This window comes from Heptranchias perlo, chromosome 10, assembly GCF_035084215.1.
Source record: "Heptranchias perlo isolate sHepPer1 chromosome 10, sHepPer1.hap1, whole genome shotgun sequence".
Classification (NCBI taxonomy): Eukaryota; Metazoa; Chordata; class Chondrichthyes; order Hexanchiformes; family Hexanchidae; genus Heptranchias; species Heptranchias perlo.
The window spans coordinates 79,108,861-79,136,827 of NC_090334.1; the positions used below are offsets into that span (position 1 = coordinate 79,108,861).

The window sequence follows — 27,967 nt, forward strand, 5'->3', positions numbered from 1 at the left end:
TCTGAGTAAAGAAATTTCTCCTCATCTCGGTTCTAAATGGCATACCCTGTATCCTGAGACTGTGACCCCTGGTTCTGGACTCCCCAGCCATCGGGAACATCCTCCCGGCATCCAGTCTGTCTAGTCCTGTTAAAATTTTATATGTTTCGATGAGATCACCTCTCATTCTTCCAAACTCGAGTGAATATAGGCCTAGGCGACCCAATCTCTCCTCATACCTCAGTCCTGCCATCCCAGGAATCAGTCTGGTAAACCTTCATTGCACTCCCTCCATGGCAAGGGCATTCTTCCTCAGATAAGGAGACCAAACTGCACACAATACTCCAGATGTGGTCTCACCAAGGCCCTGTACAACTTCAGTAAGACATCCCTGCTCCTGTACTCAAATCCTCTTGCAATGAAGGCCAACATACCATTCGCCTTCCTAACTGCTTGCTGCACCTGAATGCTCGCTTTCAACGACTGGTGCACAAGGACACCCAGATCTTGTTGCACCTCCCCTTTTCACAATCTATCACCATTCAGATAATAATCTGCCTTTCTGTTTTTACAACCAAAAAGTGGATAACCTCACATTTATCCATGTTATACTGCATCTGCCATGTTCTTGCCCACTCACCTAACTTGTCTAAATCACAATGGAGCCTTTTTGCATCCTCCTCACAGCTCACATTCCACCCCAGCTTTGTGTCCTCTGCAAACTTGGAAATGTTAAATTTAGTTCCCTCATCCAAAATCACTGATATATACTGTGAATAGCTGGGGTCCAAGCACTGATCCCTGCGGTACCCCACTAGTCACTGCCTGCCACCCGGAAAGAGACCCGTTTATTCCTACTCTCTGTTTCCTGTCTGTCAACCAATTCTCAATCCATGCCAGTATATTCCCCCCCAATCCCATGTGCTTTCATTTTGCACACTAACCTCTTGTGTGGGACCTTATCAAAAGCCTTCTGAAAATCCAAATACACCTCGTCCACTGGTTCTCCCCTATCTATTCTACTAGTTACATCCTCAAAAAACTCCAGTAGATTTGTTAAGCATGATTTCCCTTCCACAAACCCATGCTGACTTTGTCCAATCCCATTAATGCCTTACAAGTGTTCAGTAATCACATCTTTTATAATAGACTCTAGCATTTTCCCCACTACTGATGTTAGGCTAACTGGTCTGTAATTCCCTGTGTTTTCTCTCCCTCCTTTTTTAAATAGTGGGGTTACATTTGCCACCCTCCAATCTGTAGGAACTGTTGAGTCTACAGAATTTTGGAAGATGACCACCAATACATCCATTATTTCCAGGGCCACTTCCTTTAGTATTCTGGGATGTAGATTATCAGGCCCTGGGGATTTGTCAGCCTTTCGCCCTATTAATTTCCCGAGCACTATATTTTTACTTTTTTTTAATATTCGTTCATTGGATGTGGGCGCCACTGGCGAGGCCAGCATTTATTGCCATTCCTAATTGTCCTTGAGAAGCCGCCTTCTTGAACCACTGCAGTCCGTGTGGTGAAGGTTCTCCCACAGTGCTGGTAGGAAGGGAGCTCCAAGATTTTGACCCAGCGACGATGAAGGAACGGCGATATATTTCCAAGTCGGGATGATGTGTGACTTGGAGGGGAACGTGCAGGTGGTGTTGTTCCCATATGCCTGCTGCCCTTGTCCTTCTAGGTGGTAGAGGTCGCGGGTTTAGGAGGTGCTGTCAAAGGCACCTTGGCGAGTTGCTGCAGTGCATCATGTGGATGATACACACTGCAGCCACAGTGCGCCGGTGGTGAAGGGAGTGAATGTTTAGGGTGGTGGATGGGGTGCCGATCAAGCAGGCTGCTTTGTCCTGGATGGTGTTGAGCTTCCTGAGTGTTGTTGGAGTTGCACTCATCCAGGCAAGTGGAGAGTATTCCATCACACTCTTGACTTGTGCCTTGTAGATGGTGAAAAGGCTTTGGGGAGTCAGGAGGTGAGTCACTCACCACAGAATACCCAGCCTCTGACCTGCTCTTGTAGCCACAGTATTTATATGGCTGGTCCAGTTAAGTTTCTGGTCAATGGTGACCCCCAGGATGTTAAATGGTGGGAGATTTGGTGATGGTAATGCCGTTGAATGTCAAGGGGAGGTGGTTAGACTCTCTCTTGTTGGAGATGGTCATTGCCTGGCACTTGTCTGGCGCGAATGTTACTTGCCACTGATCAGCCCAAGCATGGATGTTGTCCAGGTCTTGCTGCATGCGGGCTCGGACTGCTTCATTATCTGAAGGGTTGCGAATGGAACTGAACACTGTGCAATCATCAGCGAACATCCCCATTTCTGACCTTATGATGGAGGGAAGGTCATCGACGAAGCAGCTGAAGATGGTTGGGTCGAGGACACTGCCCTGAGGAACTCCTGCAGCAATGTCCTGGAACTGAGATGATTGGCCTCCAACAACCACTAACATCTTTCTTTGTGCTAGGTATGACTCCAGCCATTGGAGAGTTTTCCCCGATTTCCACTGACTTCAATTTTACGAGAGCTCCTTGGTGCCACTTTCGGTCAAATGCTGCCCTAATGTCAAGGGCAGTCACTCTCACCTCACCGCTGGAATTCAGCTCTTTTGTCCATGTTTGGACCAAGGCTGTAATGAGGTCTGGTGCAGAGTGGTCCTGGCGGAACTCAAACTGAGCATCGGTGAGCAGGTTATTGGTGAGTAAGTGCCGTTTGATAGCACTGTCGCCGACACCTTCCATCACTTTGCTGATGATTGAGAGTAGACTGATGGGGCAGTAATTGGCGGGATTGGATTTGTCCTGCTTTTTGTGGACAGGACATACCTGGGCAATTTTCCACATTGTCGGGTAGATGCCAGTGTCATAGCTGTACTGGAACAGTTTGGCTGGAGGCGCAGCTAGTTCTGGAGCACAAGTCTTCAGCACTACAGCCGGGATGTTGTCGGGGTCCATAACCTTTGCTGTATCCAGTGCACTCAGCCGTTTCTTGATATCATGTGGAGTGAATCGAATTGGCTGAAGACTGGCTTCTGTGATGGTGGGGATATCAGGAGGAGGCCAAGATGGATCATCCACTTGGCACTTCTGGCTGAAGATGGTTGCAAACGCTTCAGCCTTGTCTTTTGCACTCACGTGCTGGACTCCGCCATCATTGAGGATGGGGATGTTTGCAGAGCCTTCTCCTCCCGTTAGTTGTTTAATTGTCCACCACCATTCATGACTGGATGTGGCAGGACTGCAGAGCTTTGATCTGTTCCATTGGTTGTGGAATCGCTTAGCTCTGTCTATAGCAAGTTGCTTCCACTGTTTAGCATACATGTGGTCCTGAGTTGTAGCTTCACCAGGTTGGCACCTCATTTTTAGGGACGCCTGGTGCTGCTCCTGGCATGCTCTCTACACTCCTCATTTGAACCAGGGTTGATCCCCTGGCTTGTTGGTAATGGTGTGGTGAGGAATTTGCCTGGCCATGAGGTTACAGATTGTGCTGGAATACAATTCTGCTGCTGATGGCCCACAGCACCTCATGGATACCCAGTTTTGAGCTGCTAGATCTGTTCTGAATCTATCCCATTTAGCACGGTGATGGTGCCACACAACACATTGGATGGTGTCCTCAGTGCGAAGACGGGACTTCGTCTCCACGAGGACTGTGCCATGGTCACTCCTACCAATACTGTCATGGACAGATGCATCTGCGACAGGTAAACTGGTGAGGACGAGCTCAAGTAGGTTTTTCCCTCGTGTTGGTTCCTCGCTCACCACCTGCCGCAGGCCCACTCTGGCAGCTATGTCCTTCAGGACTCGGCCAGCTCGGTCAGTAGTGGTGCTACCAAGCCACTCTTGGTGATGGACATTGAAGTCCCCCACCCAGAGTATATTCTGTGCCCTTGCTACCCTCAGTGCTTCCTCCAAGTGGTACTCAACATTGAGGAGGACTGATTCATGAGCTGAGGGAGGACAGTAGGTGGTAATCCAGCAGGAGGTTTCCTTGCCCATGCTTGACCTGATGCCATGAGATTTCATGGGGTCCGGAGTCAATGTTAAGGACTCCCAGGGCCACTCCCTCCTGACTATATATCACTGTACTGCCACCTCTGGTCGGTCTGTCCTGCCGGTGGGACAGGACATACCCAGGGATGGTGATGGAAGAGTCTGGGACATTCGCTGAAAGGTATGATTCTGAGAGTATGGCTCTGTCAGACTGTTGCTTGGCTAGTCTGTGGGACAGCTCTCCCAATTTTGGCACAAGTCCCCAGATGTTAGTGAGGAAGACTTTGCAGGGTCGACTGGGCTTGGTTTGCCTTTTTTTTTAATGTCCGGTGCATAGTGGTCTGATGCCGGGTGGTCCGTCTGGTTTTATTCTTATTATTACTTTTTTTAAGCGAAATTGTACAACTGAGTGGCTTGCTAGGCCATTTCAGAGGGCAATTAAGAATCAACCACATTGCTGTGGATCTGGAGTCACACATAGGCCAGACCGGGTAAGGACGGCAGGTTTCCTTCCCTAAAGGACATTAGTGAACCAGATAGATTTTTACGACAATCTGGTAGTTTCATGGCCACCATTACGGATACTAGTTTTTTTTAAATTCCAGATTGATATTCGTTTCCTTCTGTTCCTCCCTCTCACTGGACCTTTGGTTCCCTAACATTTCTGGGAGGTTATTTGTGTCCTCCTTTGTGAAGACAGAACCAAAAGTATGTGTTTACCTGTTCTGCCATTTCTTTGTTCCGCATTATAATTTCCCCCATTTCTGACTGTAAGGGACCTACATTTGTCTTCACTAATCTTTTTCTCTTGACATATTTATAGAAGCTTTTACAGTCAGTTTTTATGTTCCCTGCTAGTTTACTCTCACTCCACTTTTCCCCTCTTAATCAATCTCTTTGTCCTCCTTTGCTGAATTCTAAATTGCTCCCAATCCTCAGGCTTGCCGCTTTTTCTGGCAATTTTATGTCTCCTCTTTGGATCTAATACGATCCCTAATTTCTTTTGTAAGCCACGGTTGAGCCACCTTTCCTGTTTTATTTTTGCGCCACACAGGAATGAATAATTGTTGTAATTCCTGCACACGTTCTTTAAATATTAGCCATTGCCTATCCACCGTCATCCCTTTTAGTGAAGTTCCCCAATCTATCAGAGCCAATTCGCACCTCATACTTTCGTAATTTCCTTTATTTAGATTCAGGACCCTAGTTTCAGATTCAACTGCTTCACTCTCCATCTTAATGAGGAATTCTATCATGTTATGGTTGCTCTTCCCTAAGGGACCCCGCACAACAAGAATGCCAATTAATCCTTTCTCATTGCACAATACCCAGTCTAGGAGCGCCTGTCCTCTCGTTGGTTCCTCAACGTATTGGTCTCGAAAACCCCCACAGTATTATTGCTAATTTAGTTTGACCAATCTATATGTAGGTTGAAGTCACCCATGATTATAGTTGTCCCCTCTTGCACGCATCTCTAATTTCCTGTTTAATGCCCTCCCCTACATCTCCACTACTGTTTGGGGGCCTATAGACAACCCCCACTAACGTTTTCTGCCCCTTGGTGTTTCTTAGCTCCACCCATACAGATTCCACATCGTGATTTTCCAAGCCAATATCCTTCCTCACTATTGCATTGATTTCCTCCTTTACTAACAATGCAACCCCACCTCCTTTCCCTTTTTGCCTGTTATTCCTAAATATTGAATACCCCTGGATGTTCAGTTCCCATCCTTGGTCACCCTGCAGCCATGTCTCCATAATCGCAACTATATCATAACCATTAATATCTATCTGCGCTGTTAATTCATCTACCTCATTGCGAATGCTCCGCGCATTAAGACACAATGCCTTTAGACTTGTCTTTTTAAGATTGCTAGTCATGCTAGATGCTAAAACCTACATGCTAGATAGATAGCACAAACTGCCCCTTCCTGAGCCAAGTTACACGCTAACATTGAAGAGCCCATTTGTAAAATCTGCATCTGGACATTATGCAGCACATCAATAGCCTGTTCCTGCTGTCCTCTAAATACGTTATTTTGCACCCTTTTCTTGTTGTATCCACAAGGTGTTGAAAAGACGACTGATTGAATTAGAACAACAAAAATACATTCATTCCCCAGGACCTCAAAACTGTGGAATTTCTTACCTTCCTCTGCCTTCACTTGCTTCTGTGGATTTTTCAAGTCCAAGCAAGGCTTCTCCCACCCAATATTTCTGGATTTACCTCATCATTTCTTATACTTTCAAATTTTGGTGGGATCCTGCATGGTAGGCCTTGACCCTTTCACAATATTGCTTAATAAAACCCCAAATAAAAGACAAAAAAAACTGCAAAGGCTGATCGGATACTAATACGCGTCATGAGACCAATACAAACTTACGGTCCACAAGATTTCATTTTACAGCAGTATCAGGAAACTGCACAATTCGTGCTCCAAGTAATACTTTCTGTCAAAAATAAATATTTGAAAAGATCTATATAACAATTCAAATTCTTCCTCTTCCCAGGGCCTCAATATTATACATGTTAAATTACTACGCAGAAACTGCAACTGTTACATGTTAACAAAATTGTATGGTATTTCCAGATAATCAGATTTGGGGGATTATTTCCATCCTTCCGAACATGTTTTTATGTTGATAGGATTTTAGCAACAGGATAGCCTCAATATCATTTCATAACTGCATGACCACTGAAGTGTAAATGGGACTTCAGAACAAAAGAAAAAATCCCTTCAGGGTATCCCCTATGTATGCAGCTGAAAATATTATAGGTCATGTCTTAAAATCATCCCACGGCACTCCGCCCCTTTCTCTCAACTCTCCCCTTCCTCTGGGGACAAACATTGGAATGGTGTCATTATACGCAGCCGTAAGTTAGACTCGGTTTGCTGCAAGTCCTGCTGTAAGACCCGCCCTGCTTCCAACTCACTGGCTGACACAGTGGGATCAATACTCACTCGAAGAAAAAAAATCAGATACGAGGATACAGACTGTGGTCTTACTGAATCTCAAGGTTGGGGCAATGGTGGGGCACCGAGATGCAAAAATCAAATGATCTAACACAAAAGTAAGACAAATATGTGCATTAGGCAAACAACAATCATCTTCCACCAATAACAATGAAAGGTAAATTAGCAGCATTTATTCCTTCCAGAGGAGCCTAGATGAACCACGAAGAAGTAGCTCTTCTAGAGGTAGTAATGACCCAGCATTAGTGTAATCTGGGGTCATTTTCCCCCTAAACTGAATACTGAGCAACCGGTACAGTCCACCATCCTAATTTTCCAATCAACTACCTGTACCGAGGATCGCCAAACATGGGGTAAGATAAAAGCGCCTCAGGCGGAATCATAGAAAGATTAAAGCACGGAAGGAGGCCATTCGGCCCGTCAAGTCCATGCCGGCTCTATGCAAGAGCAATCCAGTTAGTCCCATTCCCCTGCCCGATCCCCGTAGCCCTGCAATTTTTTTCCTTTCAAGTACTTATCCAGTTCCCTTTTGAATGCCACGATTGAATCTACCTCCACCAACCTCCCTGGCAGTGCATTCCCAATCCTAGCCACTCGCTGCGTAAAAAAGATTTTCCTCATGTCATCTTTGGTTCTTTTGCTAATCACCTTAAATCTATGCCCTCTGGTACTTGACCCTTCCACCAATGGGAACAGTACTGGTTGTTCAGTATTCAGCTTAGGGGTAAAATGACCCCAGATTACACCAATGCTGGGTCATTACTGCCTCTGGAAGAGCTTTGGAAAACTACTTCTTTGAGGTTCATCATACTTTCTCTTTGCCCCTGTTATTTCCTTTTTCACTTCCCCCCCTATGTGCAGCCTGGTTCTCAGTTGTGTTATCAACCTGACATCTGTCAGATATCACTTTTATCTGCTTCATCTTACTCTCTATCTCTCGTCATCCAGGGAGCTCTGGCTTTAATTGCCCTATCTTTCTCCCTTGTGGGAATGTACCTACACTGTACCTGAACCATCTCTTCTTAGTTTTGCCTGCCAATCTTTGATTCCAATTTACCCGGGCCAGATCAGTTCTCATCCCACTGAAATTGGCCTTCCTCCAATTGAGTATTTTTTACTTTAGAATCCATGTCCTTTTCCATAGCTATTCTAAACCTTATACTATGATCGCTGTTCCCTAAATGTTCTCCCACTGACAAGTGCTCCGCTTGGCCTGCCTCATTCCCCAGAACCAAGTCCAGCAATGCTTCCTTCCTTGTTGGGCCGGAACCGTAGTGGTCAAGAAAGTTCTCCTGAACACACTTCAAAAATTCCTCCCCCTCTTTGCACCTTAGATTATTACTATCCCAGTCTATATTAGGATAGTTGAAGTCCCCTGTCAGCACTACTCTATGACTTTTGCACCTCTCTGTAATTTCCCTGCAAATTTGCTCCTCTATCTCCTTCCCACTAGTTGGTGGCCTATAGAATACACCCAGTAGTGTAACGGCACCTCTATTGTTTCTTAACTCTAACCAAATAGATTCTGTCCTTGACATCCTCTCTCTCCAGCACTGAAATATTCTCCTTAATCAATACTGCCACCCCTCCTCCTTTCTTCCCTATCTTTCCTGAACACCTGGTATCCAGGGATATTTAGTACCCAATCCTGCCCTTCTTTGAGCCAGGTCTCCGTTATCGCCACATCATATTCCCATGTGGCTAATTGCGCCTGCAGCTCTCCAACCTTGTTTAACACACTTTGTGCGTTTACGCACATTCACTGTAAACCTCTTAGACCTTCTTGTACTCTCCTAGTATGGTCGCATCTACTACCGTACTATTTCTTGCTCTAGTGATATCTTTCTCTCCCAATCCTTTGTGCACCTTGTTTGTCCTTTCCAATGCTACATCCTGGTGCCCATCCGCCTGCCAAATTAGTAGAAACGAGTCATCTTTACATGCTTGCTCTGTAATGCAAATGGCAAATGCCACAGCACCACCAGTCAGAACAATAACACAACCACTTCTAGAAACACAACACAAATTGCTGCTGGTCCCTGGGGCAACATACATCATATCTGAAGCACTGAACTGAGGACAGCAATACAAAGAATATAGTCAAGAACATGCAAGTACAGACTGGCCTAATATAACTTGAAAAGGCAGCACTTCAATCTGTTGTGAAATTGTTCCATGCATAAATCATTTCAAAACCCAAGCTGAATTTATGCTTCAATATGAACCAAGCCATGTACAATGGAATGTGAATTCAGAACTGCATTCACTAATACCACCCTATTTAAGGGATTTTGATAGATCACTCTCAACTGTTCCAAGTGTTTCTTTGATCCCAAGATCAACACCTGCAGTTTTAATCTCATAGAATTACATAGAATGTACAGCGCAGAAACAAGCCATTCAGCCCAACAGGTCCATGCCGGTGTTTATGCTCCACACGAGCCTCCTCCCACCCTTTTTCATCTAACCCCATCAACATATATTAATGCTAAAGGGATCAAGGGATATGGGGAAAAAGCAGCCATGATCATTTTGACAATCAGCCATGATCATTTTGAATGGCAGAGCAGGCCCGGAGGGCCGAATGGCCTACGCTTGCTCCGATTTTCAATGATTCTATAATATCCCTCTATTCCTTTCTCCCTTATGTGATCATCTAGCTTCCCCTGAAATGCATATATGCTAGTTGCCTCAACTACTCCTTCTGGTAGCGAGTTCCACATTTGTTCAGAACTCAGAACGAATCGAGACCATCTTCAGTGATCCAAGGGAGTAGCAGATGCAGACACAGGTTCATACACAGGGAGAAATGAATCTTTGTTCCAAAGAACTCGAAGTGGAAGAAGGGGAATGTCGAAAAATAGGGATACCAAACTATTGTTTTTCTTCACTGGTGCACTCTTTGCAATAGCTCAGGTGATATCAGGTGGACTACAATTTTATTACGACCTACCAGAGAATTTCTGCTTACGAAGAGAAAATATTAAATCAAAATATAAGTCAATTTTTAAGATGCTAATTTTTTTCCATTAAAATAAGAGCTCAGGGTGTAGGGGGTAACATATTAGCTCTCCGGTCCTGCTCTGCCATTCAAAATGATCATGGCTGATTGTCAACGTCCCAGACTCTTCCATCACCATCCCTGGGTATGTCCTGTCCCACCGGCAGGACAGACCCACCAGAGGTGGCGGTACAGTGATATACAGTCAGGAGGGAGTGGCCCTGGGAGTCCTCAACATTGACTCTGGACCCCATGAAATCTCATGGCATCAGGTCAAACATGGGCAAGGAAACCTCCTGCTGATTACCACCTACCGTCCTCCCTCAGCTGATGAATCAGTCCTCCTCCATGTTGAACACCACTTGGAGGAAGCACTGAGGGTAGCAAGGGCACAGAATGTACTCTGGGTGGGGGACTTCAATGTCCATCACCAAGAGTGGCTCGGTAGCACCACGACTGACCGAGCTGGCCGAGTCCTGAAGGACATAGCTGCTAGACTGGGCCTGCGGCAGGTGGTGAGCGAACCAACACGAGGGAAAAACTTACTTGACCTCGTCCTCACCAATCTACCTGTCGCAAATGCATCTGTCCATGACAGTATTGGTAGGAGTGACCACCGCACAGTCCTCGTGGAGATGAAATCCCGTCTTCGCACTGAGGACACCATCCAACGTGTTGTGTGGCACGACCACCGTGCGAAATGGGATAGATTCAGAACAGATCTAGCAGCTCAAAACTGGGCATCCATGAGGCGCTGTGGGCCATCAGCAGCAGCAGAATTGTATTCCAGCACAATCTGTAACCTCATGGCCCGGCATATTCCTCACTCTACCATTACCAACAAGCCAGGGGATCAACCCTGGTTCAATGAGGAGTGTAGAAGAGCATGCCAGGAGCAGCACCAGGCGTACCTAAAAATGAGGTACCAACCTGGTGAAGCTACAACTCAGGACTACATGCATGCTAAACAGCGGAAGCAACATGCTATAGACAGAGCTAAGCGATTCCACAACCAACGGATCAGATCAAAGCTCTGCAGTCCTGCCACATCCAGTCGTGAATGGTGGTGGACAATTAAACAACTAACGGGAGGAGGAGGCTCTGCAAACATCCCCATTCTCAATGATGGCGGAGTCCAGCACGTGAGTGCAAAAGACAAGGCTGAAGCGTTTGCAACCATCTTCAGCCAGAAGTGCCGAGTGGATAATCCATCTCAGCCTCCTCCCGATATCCCCACCATCACGGAAGCCAGTCTTCAGCCAATTCGATTCACTCCACGTGATATCAGGAAACGGCTGAGTGCACTGGATACAGCAAAGGCTATGGGCCCCGACAACATCCCAGCTGTAGTGCTGAAGACTTGTGCTCCAGAACTAGCTGCGCCTCTAGCCAAGCTGTTCCAGTACAGCTACAACACTGGCATCCACCCGACAATGTGGAAAATTGCCCAGGTATGTCCTGTCCACAAAAAGCAGGACAAATCCAATCCGGCCAATTACCGCCCCATCAGTCTACTCTCAATCATCAGCAAAGTGATGGAAGGTGTCGTCGACAGTGCTATCAAGCGGCACTTACTCACCAATAACCTGCTCACCGATGCTCAGTTTGGGTTCCGCCAGGACCACTCGGCTCCAGACCTCATTACAGCGTTGGTCCAAACATGGACAAAAGAGCTGAATTCCAGAGGTGAGGTGAGAGTGACTGCCCTTGACATCAAGGCAGCATTTGACCGAGTGTGGCACCAAGGAACCCTAGTAAAATTGAAGTCAATGGGAATCAGGGGGAAAACTCTCCAGTGGCTGGAGTCATACCTAGCACAAAGGAAGATGGTAGTGGTTGTTGGAGGCCAATCATCTCAGCCCCAGGGCATTGCTGCAGGAGTTCCTCAGGGCAGTGTCCTAGGCCCAACAATCTTCAGCTGCTTCATCAATGACCTTCCCTCCATCATAAGGTCAGAAATGGGGATGTTCGCTGATGACTGCACAGTGTTCAGTTCCATTCGCAACCCCTCAGATAACGAAGCAGTCCGAGCCTGCATGCAGCAAGACCTGGACAACATCCAGGCTTGGGCTGATAAGTGGCAAGTAACATTCGCACCAGATAAGTGCCAGGCAATGACCATCTCCAACAAGAGAGAGTCTAACCACCTCCCCTTGACATTCAACGGCATTACCATCGCCGAATCCCCAACCATCAACATCCTGGGGGTCACCATTGACCAGAAACTTAACTGGACCAGCCATATAAATACTGTGGCTACGAGAGCAGGTCAGAGGCTGGGTATTCTGCGGCGAGTGACTCACCTCCTGACTCCCCAAAGCCTTTCCACCATCTACAAGGCACAAGTCAGGAGTGTGATGGAATACTCTCCACTCGCCTGGATGAGTGCAGCTCCAACAACACTCAAGAAGCTCGACACCATCCAAGATAAAGCAGCCCGCTTGATTGGCACCCCATCCACCACCCTGAACATTCACTCCCTTCACCACCGGCGCACTGTGGCTGCAGTGTGCACCATCCACAGGATGCACTGCAGCAACTCGCCAAGGCTGCTTCGACAGCACCTCCCAAACCCGCGACCTCTACCACCTAGAAGGACAAGAGCAGCAGGCGCATGGGAACAACACCACCTGCACGTTCCCCTCCAAGTCACACACCATCCCGACTTGGAAATATATCGCCGTTCCTTCATTGTCGCTGGGTCAAAATCCTGGAACTCCCTTCCTAACAGCACTGTGGGAGAACCGTCACCACACGGACTGCAGCGGTTCAAGAAGGCGGCTCACCACCACCTTCTCGAGGGCAATTAGGGATGGGCAATAAATGCCGGCCTTGCCAGCGACGCCCACATCCCGTGAACGAATATATTAAAAAAAATTAGCATGGATAAAGGATGGGTTAGCTAACAGGAAACAGAGAGTAGGCATAAATGGGTCATTTTCAGGTTAGCAAGATGTACCGAGTGGAGTATCACAGGGATCAGCTTGGACCTCAACTTCTTACAATCTATATCTATGATTTGGATGAAGGGACCGAATGTATGGTTGCTCACTTTGCTGATGACACAAAGGTAGGTAGGAAAGTAAGTTGTGAAGAGGACATAAGGAGTCTGCAAAGGGATATAGAAAGGTTAACTGAGTGGGCAAAAATTTGGCAGATGGAGTATAATGTGAACTTGTCCACTTTGGCAGGAGGAATAGAAAAGCAGTATATTATTTAAATGGAGAGAGCTTGCAGAACTCTGAGGTACAGAGGGATCTGGGTGTCCTTGTACATGTATCACAAAAAGTTAATATGCAGATACAGCAAGTGATTAGGAAGGCAAATGGAATGTTGTCATTTATTGAAAGGGGAATGGAATATAAAAGTAGAGATGTTTTGCTACAGATGTACAGGGCATTGGTGAGACCACATCTAGAATACTGTGTGCAGTTTTGGTCTCCTTATTTAAGAAGGACATAATTGCTTTGGGGCCAGTTCAGAGAAGGTTCACTCAACTGATTCCTGGGATGAGGGAGTTATCTTATGAGGAAAGGTTGGGCCTGTATACACTGGAGTTTAGAAGAATGAGAGGTGATCCTATTGAGACATATAGAATCCTGAGAGGACTAGAAGGGGTAGATGCTGAGAGGATGTTTCCGCTTGTGGGCGACTAGAACTAGGGGCCATAGTTTAAAAATAAGGGGTCTCCCACTTAAGACGGAAATTAGGAGAAATTTTTTCTCTCAGAAGGTCGTGAGTCTGTGGAACTCCCTTCCCCAAAGAGGAGGCAGGGTTATTGAATATTTTTAAGGCTGAGTTAGATTGATTCCTGATTAATAAGGGAGTCAAAGGTTATAGTAGGTAGACGGGAAAGTAGGGTTGAGGTCACAATCAGATCAGCCATGATCTTATCAAACGGCAAAGCAGGATCGAGAGGCCGAATGGGGCTCTTAATTCGTATGTTCGTACGTACGTATGTATCAAAATTTAAAGTTGTTTTTATTTGCTCGCTCTTTTTTCCCCTTTTGAAGGTTCTAAATCCTGCCAATTTTTTTTAAGTTGCCTTTTTATTACGCAAGCGACCAGTCAGAGGCTTTGACTCTTGATGTGCCGAGACCAGCAACCAGCAAGACCTGGTAAAAATGTGTCTTCCCAGTGCAAATCCTAGTAAGTTTACCTTTGGGTTGCAGCTGGCTGCACAAGACTTGTTCCCTTAACCCCCTCCCCCCATGTATCAGAAGTCAGTGGCATAGGTCTTGGGCAATATAAAAGCAGCTGTTGTTTTCAAGTCATTTGAATCTCTACATTGCAAGGGGGGAACTTTTATCTCTAGCGTTCTCTTTGTGAACCCCCCCGAGTAGCCTCCAAGTAAGAGATATTGGCCAAAATACCAGGTTACAAAATCATTTGCCTTTATTAAAAAGGTAATGATGCAAAACTATTAAACTGAGTATTTGAGCCAATATCACCTACCGGGAACCTTTTGCACTTAAGTGTGATAAACCAATCAAATAAGACTCATTAAATACAATAAACCAATTCAACGAAATGATGCACAAGCAGCTCGGACTGCACTCGGCAATTGATGATAGGCCTGACATTGTGACAAATATCATATTCAACAAGTTTTTTTTTGAAAAGTCTGAATACTCAGAAATGCAAAAAAGGTCAAAAAAATCAGAATACCGACAAGACAGAATTAATTTAGATTCAAATGCTTCAAGATGGCTCCTGGTCTGACAGCTCCTTAACTAAGCTCTTCTCTTTTACAACTCGATCATTGGCCATCCATTATCCTTTCTCCCCCAGTTCCCTCTCTTCCACTGCTTCAGATCTCCTGGCTCTATTGGTGGGTGTATTTTCGCCCAAAATACAAGTTCAAGCTACCTGTGCAGAGCCCATTGCCCATCCATCAGTCCTGCTTGTTCTGTGTTTTCACTGTGCTCTTTTGAACGGTTGGAACGCTACTTAATTTTAACTTCCCGGACTCCTGGATTCCTCTGCCATCAGGACTACGCTGCTCTACCGGAATACATTAAGACTCAGCTGCTGTTGTTCTGCTGTGCTACTCAGTCGCTTCAAGTTTTACAGTAAACTTTTCTGGCCTACAACCTATCCCCCACTTGCTGCTGAACTACTGACCATACTTCAGTGCACTGCTGGTTTTTCAGCTTTATTTTGCTACTGTGTGTGTCCTGAACAGAATCCACATTCTTCTGGGCCAAAGTTCATTTCTCCGCTGGCTTCTGACCTTAGTGATCTCCACCGTCGCCACCATTTTCTATGGAGACTGTATTCTCCTCTGGGTCATCTCAAATCTAGTATCTGGCCTGCTCTAGCGTCCATAGTTTACTGCTCCTCTGCCAAGAATGTTTCACATTACTCTGAGCTAGCTCTGATCTGTTCCTGCTGGTTCCCACCATGTTCTGGATTCTGCTTCATTACTGCCTAATGTTATGCTCCTGTGAAGCACCTTGGGATGTTTTACTACATCAAAGGTACTATATAAATGCAAGTTGCTGTTGAATGACCTTTGCTTTGCCACTTTCTGCTTGCTTCTCATTGCCTCCATTCATCCCTCCACTAGTATACTGGATCTGTTGATGTGCACTAATCACTGAGGCCATATTCATCTCCGTTGGACCCCTGGATCAACCTATGCAGGCTCATGGTCAACTCTCCTCTCCATTTTCCACAGGATTACCTCGATTACTGATACTCTGCCCTCAAACAGCTCCTGGACTCGGCTTCCTGCAAACCTGGACATTAGTTTGTCGATGCTCCAAGCTAACTCTACCCTATCTACAAATCATCTCACCACGGGACTTCTGACTTTAACTTTGGACTCTTTCTTATTGTCTCCTCCCCATCCTCTATTTACAACCAGGACCTGTCTATCCTAATCTTTGCCATGCCTATGTACTCTGAATTTCCTCTGTGTCCATTCGTGTGCATATTTTGGCTGCCGCTCCAGACTCGAGCCCATTACTTCTAGCGCCCTTTCCTCCCCGCCCCACTTCTTACATTTCTGGGACCCTTTCCTCGTGTCTCCTCCCCTTTCCATCAACTAGTCATACCTCCTTTCATTTCTTCCCTCTTGGGTACTTTGCCCACTCTCCCCAAATCCCTACACCAAACCTTCACTATTCCTTCTACTTTCCTACTCTGGTTCCACCTTTCCAGGCTTGAAGTCCTCAACTTCCCCCTGTGCCTCTCTCAGCATTCTCCAAAGGGCCCATCGAGGCACATCGCTGACTGCTTATGAGCAACTGCCCCATCCTTCTCTCTCGCCAACCTACCTGCCCAGCACACCCGCTGGGGGCTAATCTCACCAACCCCTCTCACCACTGACTCCTTGGACTCTATCTGCGGATCAACACCCATCTCAGCATTTCTCTCCAGGATGTCCGTACACTTACAAACAAGGCCGTTGCTATCCACAACCTTATCAGAACGATTGCATCGACGTAATGGCCTTGACAGAAACTTGGCTCAAAGGTGACGACACCTTTCCCCTTACTGAAGCCTCCCCACCTGGCTATGCTTTCCAACACCTGCCCCGCCCAAACCGCCATCCCAAGCCATTATCTCAGGTTGAACCAGACTGTTCGCAACCTCGGCATCCCATTTAACTCTGAGCTCAGCTTCTGGCTCCATATCCTCTCCATCACAGAAAGTTTACTTCCACTTCCTTAACATCGCCCATCTCCACCCCGCCTCAGCCGATCTGCTGCTGAATCACTCATCCACGCTTTGGTCACATCCAGACTCGACTATTTCAATTCTCTTCTGGCCGGCCTCCAATCCTCCACCCTCTATAAACTTGAACAAATCCAAAACACTGCCTGTATCCTATCCCACACCAAATCCTGCTCACCCATCACCTGTGCTTGCTGACCTACATTGGCTTCCGGTCCTCCAACACATTAAATTTAAAATTCTCATCCTCGTGTTCAAATATGTCCATGGCCTTGCCTCTCCCTATAACCTCCTCCAGCCCTCCTAGATCTCTGCATTCCTCCAATTCTGTCCACTTGCATATCCCCCACTCTCTTCCCCCAGCCAATGGCAGCCATGCCTTCAGCCATCTAGGCCCTAAGCTCTGGAATTCCCTCCCCAAACCCCTATGCCTCTCCACCTTTACGATCATCCTTAAAACCTACCTCTTTGACCAAGCTTTTAATCACCCCTCCCTCTTTGGCTCGGTATTTGTCTGTTTATGCTTCTGTGAAACGTCCTGGGACATTTTCCTATGTTAAAGGCGCCATATAAATGCAAGTTGTTGTTGTTGGATTCAAATATGCAACATAACAATGCAACAAATAAAACTGGTCCTGTTAGCAAGACAGACTTTGGCAACCATTTCAACTGGTTAGTACAGGAGTCAAGTTCTTTGCAGCAGGCAGATTGCCTGGGGGGGGGGGGGGGGGGCGGCATGGTGGGATGAAAAGAAATCTTTGCTCTTAGCTAAAGAAAACTAGTTCATGGGTGAAAGGGACATAGCTGTCAGAATGTAAAAACTGAAATACGTTCTCTCAGTGGTGTCCAAGCTGAGGCCCATGATCTCAATGCACCCTTTGAGCTCTGACACTCCAGCCCATTAAGCCCAAGCAACACTTCTATCTGTGTTTATATTTCCATTTGCCAATTCATCCTGTTTGAATTCTGTGGGCTTGGTGGCTTGAAAAGAGCTCCTTTCAGTGCTGTTGCACCATTGATTGATCAATTCTAAATCAAAATATCAAGGTCTATTAATTGCCACAGCTTGAGGTAGGTGCAAATTAAGAGGAACATTCAATTAAGCTTCATATGTATCCCACAACGCTCCATGCTATGTACCCAAGCGCCCCATGATAATAAAAAGCTTGCTATTTTCAAATATGGAACTTTAATAGTTCCAAGGGTGTTATTTTACAGCTAGAAATCTTAAAAAAAACCTTGCTTTGCCAAATCAGGGCAATATCCTTCCAGAACGACCAATGCCGACCTACTCAAAAAACTAGGCAGCAGATATCTTGAGATTACAATAATTTGTTTGCCCTTTCTAAAGGGAATCTTTAAGCATGTTATCCACTTCCACAATGCTGGCATGTCCCTCTCTGGCATTAGATTAAAAACTGGAATCAAAAATTCTGATCCCAGGATAAACACCTGCTCAGGATCAATGGAAAATATTCCTTGATGATCTGAAGGAGCAGCAGATGCATAGATGGTTCATACTCAGAGGGAAAAAAAATGAGCCTAGTCAGAACTTCACACCCCCCCCCACCCCACCGCAGTGTGATGGGATTGGTGGAAGGGACACAGGTTATTGGAATGTTCTGTCAGTTCCTTGCGTTGCAGTCGATAAACATTACAAACTCCAGTGAGACAACATTAATCCCCACTGCGATACCATCACCTGTCACAATGAGGACTAGGACTTCACAGGAAGTTATATACTTCGGTTTAAGTCCCAAATATAGCAACATAAATGCAACAGTAAGTTTAAAAGTGGACATCAGCCACAACTGCTTATAGGCAGGCGGCAGTATCGTTATTAGAATTATTTAGTGTATTGGTAGCAATACACTACAGGAAAAATCTTGCTTGTGCCAACATATAACAATGTGCAATACGTTTAATTCATCGCCTCAAATTGCTCCCCTACCATCAGCAGTGATAGATGTGTAACAGTCAGTACTTCATCCATGTTTTTTTAAAAGTTGAAAATGCTCTCTCTAGACAACTCAAGTTTGGGCAAAAAAAACCTACAACTGTACTGCTGATTGTACAATACAAGTGGATATAGAATGAAAATTGCACACAACCACCTTGATGCTGTGCTGAAACCTTTGTGACAACACTGAGGCTATTGGGTTTAATGTTCGAAACAAATTTAGACCATCTATAGGAACAGGAGTAAACCATTCAGGCCCTTAAGTCTGTTCCACCATTCAATCAGATTGTCGTTCCATAGCCCTTTAAACTGAACAAAAATCTGTCGATCCCAGTATCTAAAGTTTCAATTTTATCAGATGAACCAATCATCCGACAAAACTAGGCAACCATTGTTCCCACTTTCCTCTCCCCATGAATTTTCCACTCTCAAGATTGCCTTTTGGAGGAGAGAGTGTTCCAGATTTCCACTACCGTGTGTGCGAAAAAGTGCTTCCCGATTTCACTCCTAAGTGGCCTAGTTCTAATTTTAAGATTATGCCCCCTTGTTCCAGATTCCCCCACCAGAGGAAACTGTTTCTCTGTATCTACCCTATTGAATCCATTTATTTAAACACCTCAATTAGATCACCCCCTGAACCTTCTAAACACTTATTTATTAAATTCTGGCCTGGGAAAGATTATATTTTACATCTACCCAATGCCAACCTAAAGTTAGAGATTACAATTAAAACAGGCATGCAGCACACTACTGCTTCACTCCTGCTGGAGCTGTGGAAAGGTCCTCTGCAGAACGCAGCCAGTAAGATTTGAACAACATTAGGCTAATAACTTGGTGTTAACATCGAGTTACCTTTAGACCTTAGGCCCTGAGAGTTGCCAGGGCAAGGAATAAATCAGTGTTCAAGAAATTCTTCGTGAAGAAGTAACTGTCTGACTCCCAACGTAGGACCTAGTCATGGAATGAGTTATAGGGATGGATGTTGAAGTGGACAACGTAAAAAGTTTTACAAGAGCTTTCTCTTCTTCAAAGCATTGTGTTACCAGTCGTCATCCCTATGCTCTGGAATTCCCTCCCTAAACCTCTCTACCTCTCCTCCTTTAAGATGCTCCTTAAAACCTACTCTTCGACCAAGCTTTTGGTCACCTATCCTAATATCTCCTTATGTGGTTCTGTGTCAAATTTTGTTTGAAAACGCTCCTGTGAAGTGGCTTGGAATGCATTACTACGTTAAAGGCGCTATATAAATGCAGGTGGTTGTCATTGCTATTGTCTCGCTCACCAAATTAGGGAAACAATCATAACAGCACGAATTGAAAACAACTTGTTAGAAGGAGTGGACGCAAGGATTGAATGGCTTCTTCTTGTTTAATCCTTTCTACATTCTTTTGTATAGTTGCTGCTTATGATATATTATTCAGCAGTATTGTCATATATCCAACCATCCTCTAAATCTACAGAAAGCAAGCCATTGTACTACATGGATTACCCAAGTTACTTGTTTATTTTATTTCTACAGTGGATTAATGCTGTACGATCAATAAGGCCCTTCATTGGTGTGTAAAAATTCAAATTAATAGAACAGGCACCAACACCAAAAATCTTAACCCATTACATGCCATACCCATGACAATTACTGTGCCAATTTTTTTTTTTTTACAAACGGCCTTCAAACAAACCACTGCATACACATTGGTGGACTAATGTTACACCTTTAAGGAATTTTGCTTTAAACTCCCCATATAGAGATCCCATCTCAGTATACCCATCGAGAAGTTCTTAATTCAACTCTGCTTCACTAACACGATTGCCTCCTGATCGTCTGCATCTGTCTTGAAACAATTCAAGCAGTTTCAGCCGAGGAGAAAACAGAAGTATTCAAATAACATTTACTTATCAATAAAAGTCACAATCTCTACTCTGAAATAAGCATCAGTGCCTAGTAATTATTTAGACGTTTTGTAAAGTAGCAACTCCTATTAAAGGACATTACATCAGATGTTACCTATTCCAGGCTCATCTCCATATAATTTAAAACTGAAGCACAGCAGAGGCTATATTTAATAACTGTGTAAATGTCTAACATCACCCCAAATTTTAAAAATTGCTGTGGCAAGTAATTACTTGTTTACTCTATAGGCACAACAGAATAAGCATCCAGAAAACAACACTCTTATCAAAGTGCAGTCAATGGGAAACTGCAGTTGTTCATTTAAATTCTTCAAGGACACAAGCCTGGATTTTCCAATCGGCATTGAAATAATTTGATCAGAAAATCTAGCATGCAGTTTCTTCAGGTCTCTAGCAAGTCCTACTAACACCTACCATCTTTTATCTTTCATGGTTCCACGTTTGGCGCACGATGGTCCATTGACATTTTTTGCCTCAGTATCTCCTCATACCTCAAATAGCACTCCCACATCTCCTTCACTGCTGGTGGACATCAAAAAATTTTGGCTTCATCTTTTGCACCAAATACTTCAGGATAAATTTTAACCCTCAAGAACGGGTGGGTTGGGGGCAGGTGGGGAGTAAAAATCCTCCATTTTCAGAGCAGGACCGCATCCCAGTTCCAACACGCATACTTCTGGGTTTAACCGATGCAGGTCTGTATAAGTGTGGCGAGCAGACAACAGGAAGTCCCACCCCCACTTAAAGCCGGCGGGCTAATACTTAAAAGGGCAATGTACTTGAGATACATAATATTTTGTGTACTGGAATAATAAAACAAATTTAACCTGACCTGTTCGGTTTCCCATCACTTCCTATTAACATCAGGTGAAAGCAGGCGGGAAGGGCCGGATCCATGAGGTTAATGCCTTTACTACACTGCTTGTGAGCCCGGAGGAGCAGGAGTGCTTCATCCAGGCCTAACAAGCTAACCTGGCCAACAGCACCCCTGCCATCGGCCAACCCTCCTCCTCCACCTGATGATGGACCCCCACCTACCTCTGATCATCTTCCCGGCCCCCCAATCTTCCTCAGCTCCCACCCCCCATCTCTTCCTCAGCCCCCTGGACTCCTCCCATGTCCCCCAACTTCTCCCCGACCCACAAACCCTCCCTCCCCAGATCCGATCCCCGACTGCGGCCTGCTGTGGCAGACCTTCTTGCCCAACAGCCAGCCTGTCAATCAGGATTGGCCTCATTAAGGTCGCGATCACTTACCTTCCAGGTTTTGCACCCAAAATCTTTCCCCCACTCCCTTCCCGGCTCGCAGTTGAAATTTACCCCTTCTTTTCCCCTTCAACAAATCTTAATGCTGTAAAGTCCAAGTTTACAATGGCGTGAATATTACTCCCATGTCCGAGGAGGATCTTGCATTCCCAGATTAGATACATAAAACAGCCTGTCCTCTGACACGAGACCACCTCTCACTTCTAGCCCACATACTCTTTCTCCCCATCACTATTTTTCTCATCTTGCTCTGTTTTAAATTCAAGCAGTGTTCTTTTGAACTGTCTTCTTTGTTCGTCCTAAGCAGTAAATACTCCATCCCACACATTCACCTTGCGTCATAACTGCGTTGAAATTAAGATTCATTGCACCGTCTCCTAATCAGACTCTTTCCTCCCCCCCCCGCCATGGAACTCCTCACCTCCCTTAATCTTTCCTGCATCCTGAAATTTAAAGGCTTTTAAAACCGAAGCCTGGAACCACTCAAACACTACTTCCTGATTCACCTTACCTTCTCTACTACACTTATCAACCTTGGTGGAGTCCTGCATCATGCAACTTAGGCCTTCACCAATATAAAAGTCATTATTTTAATTTTCTTCCTTTAAAAAGGACTGATATGGTACATAATTCCACAATCTACCCAAAAGAACTATTGCTTTATGCATATACCATATTATATAAAAAAGATTAAATATTGAGGAGCTGCTATTTGAGAAACTGAGATTGCATCACAAGAATTGTTGCTTTAACACTTGTGCTGTTACCATGATTACACTCGAAGCTTACAATTGCTTTGATAAAGTGTATAATATATTTAAGCTTAACAACTTAACACAGGTTATTGACCTGAGCAAGCAGTGGCCAAGTATCTCCCTGTATCCACTCTTGCATAACGAGATAGTTATGCCTAAAATGTGGCAAAAAAAAATCTTCCCTGACATCCAGTGTTAGGTAACACAACTTAAATTCAAAGTAAAGCTTCTATTCATGTGTAACTTGAGTAGGAACATAGCAGAGCTCCCTCCACTTGCTCCAAATAATGTGCCTTAGCCTCAAACTCAGAATAACCCCTGATGCAAGTGATTTATCTATTTTCCACCATTGCCATCCCGTGGCCTCCAAAGTATGACTGCCTACTTAGTGGTAGCATGCTTGCCTCCAAGTTAGAAGGTTGTGGGTTCAAGCCCCATACCAGGAACTTGAGGACAAAATCTTGGCTGACACTTCAGACAGTACTGAGAGTATGTTACACTTGGAAATATATCGCCGTTCCTTCATCGTCACTGGGTCAAAATCCTGGAACTCCCTTCCTAAGAGCACTGTGGGAGAACCTTCACCACACGAACTGCAGTGGTTCAAGAAGGCGGCTCACCACCACCTTCTCAAGGGCAATTAGGGATGGGCAATAAATGCCGGCCTCGCCAGCGACGCCCACATCCCATGAACGAATAAAAAAAAGAGGCACCATCTTTCAGATGAGACGTTAGACATGCTAAACGTTTGCCCTCTCTGGTCGACATAAAAGATCACATTGCACTATTCGAAGAAGAGGAAGGGAGATGTCCCAGTGTCCTGGCCAATATTTATCCCTCAACCAACATCACTGAAAAAAAACAAATGATCTGGTCATTTATCTCATTGCTGTCTGTGGGACCTTGCTGTGCACAAATTGGCTGACATGTCTGCTTACATTCCAACATTTCACATTTCAAGAAGTACTTCATTGGTTGTAAAATGCTTTGGGACATCCAGAGGACATAAAAATCACTATATAAATGCACGTTTTTCTTTCTAGTCAAATTTATGTGCATTTTTGTGTGGCAGATTCATGCCTACAGCTAAACTCATTCCACTTAAAATGCTTACAGCCAATTGAGAGATGAATTTCCTCATCAGAATGAACTCAAGCCCCACTTTGAGAGGTGAAAGGAGAATGTGCTAATTCACTATACCAGTCTCCCTCAAGATCACTCTTCACTGTATCAATGGAAACAACAGGTTCTCAAAAAAAGGCTCATTTGATGAAAAACTGAACAATTATATTTATTCTGTAAAACGTCAGTATGCTCTAAAGTCTTCCTGACAACAGTATACACTCCTGAAAATTTCCCAAAGAAGTCGCAAACATTTTATCGTAAACCCTTTTTTTGCCAGCTTAATGATTAACTGGAAATCATAACCAAGATAATGACAAGTTTTCACCCGAATAGGGCAGCACTATTCCCCACGCTCACCCTCTTCATTCCGACTGTCTGCCTGCCTCTGCCTACTCTCACTAGCGTCTCAATGTTAAAATCACACCCTGAAACAAGCACCTTTTCACTCTTCCGAACGTCTGATTTATGCTGGGGTACTGCTTAAGTACCACCAGATGTTCATGACCTCGCCTAAATGTCTATACTTCACGTATGAGCTTGGACAGCAAGTGTTGTCAGACTATTAAACCACAAAGGTCATCACAGTTCTCATTAGAGTTCCACACAACGGCCCAGAATTTGCTGCGGCAGGGCAACAAATGGCTCTCGCTGTTAGTTAGACTTGCCTTTGCCCGTTTAATCACCATGATATTTTGCGTCACAAGTTGCTGGAAGTGGGAGGTGGAAATGGCACGGCACCCTCTACAGGGCATCTGGAAACTGAGTGAACAGGCCAAGCAACTGGGTATCTCCTTGATCAATCAGACTGAAGGATTGTGAAATTAACAGCTCAAGGACTGAGAAGGAAGTGCAAGTTAGAATAATGATTTCAATGTCAAATCAGGTACAGAAAGAGAAATAAAAAGAGAAAGATTGGATCAAGAGAGAGAGAAAAAAGAGACAGAGAAAAACTGGGAAAATTTTTAAATTAAAAAAAGTCTCCAACAATTAAAACCTGAAGGAACGAGACCCCACACTTGTAATAGTTCATCTTTAGTGCCAGAGAGGTTGACTGGCAGTGGTTAACACTTATGTCATTAAAAGGATACTTAGGCTTGACTTAACTTTCTGTGATGAGTTTAGTTCCTATTTTTTTTTTAATTCGTTCATGGGATGTGGGCATCGCTGGCAAGGCCAGCATTTATTGCCCATCCCTAATTGCCCTTGAGAAGGTGGTGGTGAGCCGCCTTCTTGAACCGCTGCAGTCCGTGTGGTGAAGGTTCTCCCACAGTGCTGTTAGGTAGGGAGTTCCAGGATTTTGACCCAGCGACGACAAAGGAAGGGTGATATATTTCCAAGTCGGGATGGTGTGTGACTTGGAGGGGAACGTGCAGATGGTGTTGTTCCCATGTGCCTGCTGCCCTTGTCCTTCTAGGTGGTAGAGGTCATGGATTTGGGAGGTGCTGTCGAAGAAGCCTTGATGAGTTGCTGCAGTGAATCTTGTAGATGATACACACTGCAGCCACGGTGCGCCGGTGGGGAAGGGAGTGAACGTTTAGGGTGGTAGATGGGGTGCCAATCAAGCAGGCTGCTTTGTCCTGGATGGTGTCGAGCTTCTTGAGTGTTGTTGGAGCTGTACTCATCCGGGCAAGTGGAGTGTATTCCATCACACTCCTGACTTGTGTCTTGTAGATGGTGGAAAGGCTACCACGCTAATACAGGAAGCTCACGTCGTTCAATGGTGAGGCAGATAGCGAGATGCCGTTTTCGCAACGCTAACGGCGGAGCGGCACATCTCGGACAGCAACTTTTGGATTTCCGCGTTTAACCACGCATCTGCCCTTGCTTGAAGTTGCTGCACCATATGTGCATAAATAATAGTGTGCACTATTAGCCTCATTATTATTTTGACAGCAAATTCTGGGCCATTAAATGTGGATTTTCCAGTTGGCATTCCTGGATAGTGAGCAATCAGGAGTAGGGACCCTGACTGATTTTTCCCTCCATAGTCCCAGGTTGTATGTAGCGACCCAAGTGCTACACTGGCTGAGTTCAGCTAACTCACTGACTGGGAAAAGGAAATCCCACCTGATGTTCTGGTTTAGAAACCTTAATGCTGCACCAGGCAGTACATTTACCAACTAATCCACTGGGGCAGCTCAATTAAAAATTTGGTGCTACCAGCAACTTCCTATTTTTTCTAAACGTTAAAAACTGAAGTTTTTCTATTATTTGATTGCAGACCCTGATTGCAAAAGAAAAACCTACTTAGTGCTTTTTTCAACAACAGTCAACTACTTTAGTGACTATTTTTAACATGATACAAAGGAACACAATAGTAAAGTTCTACGATGCACTACCATGAAATGTGACATTGGAAGAAATTGGAGGAGGGTTTTTTATATACACAAACACTTGTTTAAGATACTTTTTCTTCCACTGCTTCCCATTAAATAAATTATACAGTGTAGAAAAATATTCTTTGACCTAATACATAAAATTCTACCTCTGCACATTTTTATAGAAGTGTTAGATCATCGTGTCCCGTTTTTTCTATGCCATGGCATCACTGGAGGTGTTAACTGCTCCCACTGCTGTGCATTACTGTCTATTCAGTCTAACTCTCGTCTCCTCCCACTTATTTTATAGCTTTGCAAATGCATTCGATTTTTTTAAAAACTGAAATGAGCTTCAATTGCGGCAAAAAGGAAAGGAATATACAAGGATTTTACTTATGACTAGCTGATGAGAAAATGATCCCACCAGATAGTTCAAATGCAATAACTGTATATTAAGTTAATGTGTTTCTACATAAATACTTCGCGAGCCTGGCTTTTAAAAATGTGATCTCGCTTCATAATAAAGCAAAAAAGAAAATCCAGCCTCATTATATTGTTCTTAGACATGCAACAAACATAAATCTGTTTGGTTACATCCCCTAAACATATCTCCTGCGACTAAAAATAAACGTATTTGACAGTTGCCAGAAATAATGCATTTGCAGACGGCGTAAACCTAACACGGTTAACTCTGTAAAACAAAACAAAATGCAAAATGTTTCGACTGGGAAGGAAGGGAAAAGGCCGTTGGACATTTTGCAAATACCTTTGGGGTCCATCATTATAAATCCCAGCAGTATGTACAATTGTGGTTTACTTCCCCTCTCCACCCCCGGAAAGATTAAAAAAAGACATTAGCAAAATTCACTACGCGCAGGACAGTTCCTACGACTTTTAATGCAACTAAACATCAGAGAAAGATATACCACGTAAAATTTCTGCGCAAGCACAGGTTGCAACACATCCCCACTGCAAACTCATTAAAAAGAGCAAAAATAAAATGCCAATACGCTATCAAGTACAGTAATGGTATTTAATACAGATCAGTCTCCAGGTTCATAATCTCAGCCTTAAAGCGGCGAACGAAAAAAATATATATCACGATGCACACACCAACTGCATAAATCATTACCAACAATAAGATTGTTTCTTCAATTATTTTTTATAAGCATCCAGCATGCATTTATTTTTAAATGATGCATTTTTTAATTTTATCTTTGCATTTGCAGCTTCCAACTTTCGACTACAATACAGGAAAGGTTTAAATGTAATAAATTGCCAAAGGTGCATTTGTCATCGTGCGCCAATGCATTTTTATCATAGTAACGTAAAACGGGAACTTTTATGCTGCTATCGGGAAATCTTGCACAAGGGTTAATTCCGTTAGCGCAGGGCTGGGGGGCTCGCGCTCAAGGCTCTGGCGGGGGCTCGCGCTCTTACCGTTCTTCAGCTCATGTTCAACTGTAAACATGTCACCTTCACCAAACCCTTCTTCCATATTTAAAATTTCACACAGTAACGACAACTCCGGTGCTTTTTTTTTAAAAAAAGTAATTAAATCTGAAGGTATTCAACAGTGTTTTTTTTTAAAAATATATCTAAAAAATAAATAAAATAAGATCTCCTCACAGGGCTGAAACCTCCCCTCCCATTGACGACTACTACTACGCTCCCCGTCAACCTAGCTTGACAGCACAACCTACCCGCCCATCCTTTCGTGCGATTGGTTGGAGGTTCGGTGGCGGGGGTGTATGCAAGTGGCCATTGGAAGATAGAGATGTCAATCAAGCTCTGGGGCGGGGGTTTGTTCGTTCCGGTTATCATGTTAGATTGCGAGATACTACGGCGCTTTTTCTAATGTTTGTATGAAGACTCGGACGCGACCAATCGATTGTCGAGTACGCCCCGAAGGCGCGGAAAGCAACCCTTAAAGGCGCACCGTCTTAAAGGGGAAAATATTTGGCAAACCTTTTTTCTCCATCCGCCAACCTCTTGTTCTCTGA

The 27,967-nt window shown here is 44.6% G+C and overlaps 1 protein-coding gene across 1 annotated transcript in view; it reads right to left on the reverse strand.

Annotated features, from left to right (window-relative positions):
* Positions 1-27,633, reverse strand: part of LOC137326717 (ribosomal protein S6 kinase alpha-5) — a 218,586-nt gene extending 190,953 nt beyond the window's left edge. Inside the window, exon 1 of the mRNA XM_067992069.1 lies at positions 27,405-27,633. Coding sequence (XP_067848170.1) covers positions 27,405-27,462 — 58 coding nt within the window. The 5' untranslated portion in view covers positions 27,463-27,633. The remainder of the gene's footprint in view (positions 1-27,404) is intronic.
* Between the last annotated feature and the right edge of the window lie 334 nt (positions 27,634-27,967).